The sequence below is a fragment of the Lactuca saligna genome, chromosome 9 (genome assembly GCF_052625555.1).
Source record: "Lactuca saligna cultivar CGN05327 chromosome 9, ASM5262555v1, whole genome shotgun sequence".
NCBI classification, from domain to species: Eukaryota; Viridiplantae; Streptophyta; class Magnoliopsida; order Asterales; family Asteraceae; genus Lactuca; species Lactuca saligna.
This window is the reverse complement of record NC_136425.1, coordinates 11,271,328-11,274,029: the sequence shown is the minus strand read 5'-3', so window position 1 is coordinate 11,274,029 and position 2,702 is coordinate 11,271,328. Positions and strand designations below refer to the sequence as shown.

Below are 2,702 nucleotides of genomic sequence, written 5' to 3'. Positions count from 1 at the left end.
AGACTTCCAGAGTTCTTCCAAGAGTCATGATTTCATTTCATTTATATTTCATCATGTAATCACCAATTTTATTTATAAATCAATAAGGTCATTTATCAATCGGAAGAAAGTTTGTAATTGTTATTCTCTATCAATGCAACCGACGGTCAAAAACCAATCAGAAGTAACTAAAATAATGATTTTAATTCCAATAGAAAGTACTTGAGTACTGTTTTCTAAATCAACACTTAGTTTTATTTAATAAATGTGAATTTATGATTTAAGTAAAATATGTTTGATTATTCAAAAAACCTACGGGTTACGAGGCGGCTTTGAATATTTGGATATCTGATTCGGTGGATAAGGGTATGTGTTTGATTATTCAAAACCCTACGGGTTACGGAGCGGGTTTGGATCGGATTTCGAAATTTCTTAAAAGGGTTTGGATCAAGGTCGATTCGCTCCAAACCCGCTACATTGTCAGGTCTATTTGTATGTAAAACATGACAAAAATAATAATAACTTATGTGGTGAACCATATTTTCGTAGGCAAAAGTTTTCCGTAGTATATAATCCTTTCTCAATTTCTAATACTATTATTCAATGTTAATGCCTCGTTATTTGCATAACAAGTCTATAGTTATCCATAAAAGGATATTCATGATTTAATATAATAACATCATTTACAAAATTGAATTCTGAATTCTACCATGCACGAAGGTGTTTTTTGCATAAACTCGTAAATTAAGAAGACGTTTAATATTATAGTATAAAAACTCTAAAACATCTAGAAGATTAACAAGATGAGAAACAATTTCGTATTTTCTTCTAAATACTTATATATAGAACGATATTGGAACTTGGAAGGAAGTAATTTTTTCCAGCTTCTTATGAATTACAAAAATAAGACGTAATTAACCTAAAATATTAAATACCACGTTCAAGTTTTATGTTTTCCTATACTTAGAAAAATCCAAATAAACATGAAAAGAAGATAGGAATCACGTAAATTCCGGTGATACCGGAAGATGAACTAGTGCTCGGAGCAACGGCGGGACTACCGGCGGTGGTACCATTGCTCTGTGCCTTCCCTTCCAGTTGCAGCTTACCCATTGCCTTCATATTCGCCGGCGAAAACCCATGTTTCACCGGAACTCCGTCTTTAACCGAACCCCCAACCTGCCACACATGGTTCACTTCCGTCATCTTCTCCGGCAACTTCACTGTCGCGAAAATCTTCATTACTCCATCAGAATTTTCCGCCCTAGAATCCAGAACCTCGAACGAGATCTTCCCTTCAACGATGGAGGCGTACGTGGTAATGTTGTAGGTCTTAACGACCATTGAGCTGTTGGAGTTTTTGAAGGCGATGAGCGCTTGACTCCCTATCATGCCGGTCCCGGTGGGGTTGATTGCCCATGCGATCCAACCGTTCGGTGTCTCCGGAGGTGCGATGAATGCGACGGAGAGGGAGGAGTTTTGTTGAGTGAAAGTCCAATGGAGGGTAGAATTCAGGGTGGGTAGATCGGTGCAATTTGAATAGAATTTCTTGTTTGTGAACTTCTCCGATGCGCAATTGAGTGAATGAACTGGGTACGATTGTAAAAACAGAGATGTTAATGTTAGACAGATGAAGAAGAAGAACGACGGCGAATAGCGGAGCAACGCCATGTTAGTGGAGGCTAAAAAGAGTTGATGATGGTGGGATTTGAAAGTAGACTTTGAGGTGAGGGATATATAGTGAAGGAATTGTGTGATTTCAACTTCTTTTCAGCCTATTGTGGGATACGATATCCTATTCCGCGATCCACGGATTTAAATTCTTGATTTTAAATCTTATCCGTCCATTTGAAGATTATCCAATAGTAATTTAATGTTAAAGATAGGAGTAAATCTGTAAATTAAATAAGCATATGCTACATATATACTTTAAAATCAACATTTTGAAATCTTTACTGTCATAATCACACAATTTTTATAACTGGGTATTAAAATATATGTTTAGAAAATACAATTATATTAGGTGACTTTCGTGCACGATTTTCATATACTCAAAATGGATGTGTTACTTTTTTTTTGGTAGTAAATACATAAGTTAGTATTGAGAAATCTTATATTAAAATACATACTCTGTCGTTATTGAAGAATAAAATTAAAATCTTTAAGAAAGTTTTAACAAAAAGTGATTGTACTAGAAGTTACAGAAAAGAATATAAGCGTGACATTCTAATTTTTCATTACGTTTTATAAAGGAACATGAACAATGTTAAATGGTTAATGACACATGTATATAATGGAATGTATGTTTTTATTACTTTATAAAATAAAGAGCTTCTTAATGATATATAGAACAATGTTGAAATGTTTTTGTCAATTAATTTTACAAAGTTGATCACTTATAAATTTATGGATGCATAAATATAGCAATTTGTAGTAACAAAATGGTACATAACTACATAGATTGGTAAGTTAATAAATTTTATGATTTTAATTATTTCAACTTATGTTGTGTTATACATTTGAGTTATATGTATTCTAAATAAAAACATTTAATTTTGTTAAAGGGAGTTACCTGATATAAATAATTAGTCGAGACGTGTGCTAAAAAATGTATATTTAATTTGACCTGTATTTATTGTTGTTATATGAATGATCAAATGGGGCTTTTAGTACTATATTAGTATCATTTATATTATTACCATTCCTTTGACTATGAAAAATGG

At 32.8% G+C, this 2,702-nt stretch overlaps 1 protein-coding gene across 1 annotated transcript; it reads right to left on the bottom strand.

The window, feature by feature from the left end:
- Positions 1–719: 719 nt before the first annotated feature.
- LOC145013928 (auxin-induced in root cultures protein 12-like) lies at positions 720–1,711 on the bottom strand. Its single transcript, XM_078972281.1, has one exon. It carries the CDS (start codon positions 1,648–1,650, stop codon positions 943–945), a length of 708 nt encoding a protein of 235 aa, XP_078828407.1. The 5' UTR covers positions 1,651–1,711; the 3' UTR covers positions 720–942.
- Positions 1,712–2,702: the final 991 nt, after the last annotated feature.

What these genes read in the sequence shown, in the direction of transcription:
- LOC145013928 (XM_078972281.1), bottom strand. Translation starts at nt 1,650, where the DNA reads ATGGCGTTGCTCCGCTATTCGCCGTCGTTCTTCTTCTTCATCTGTCTA.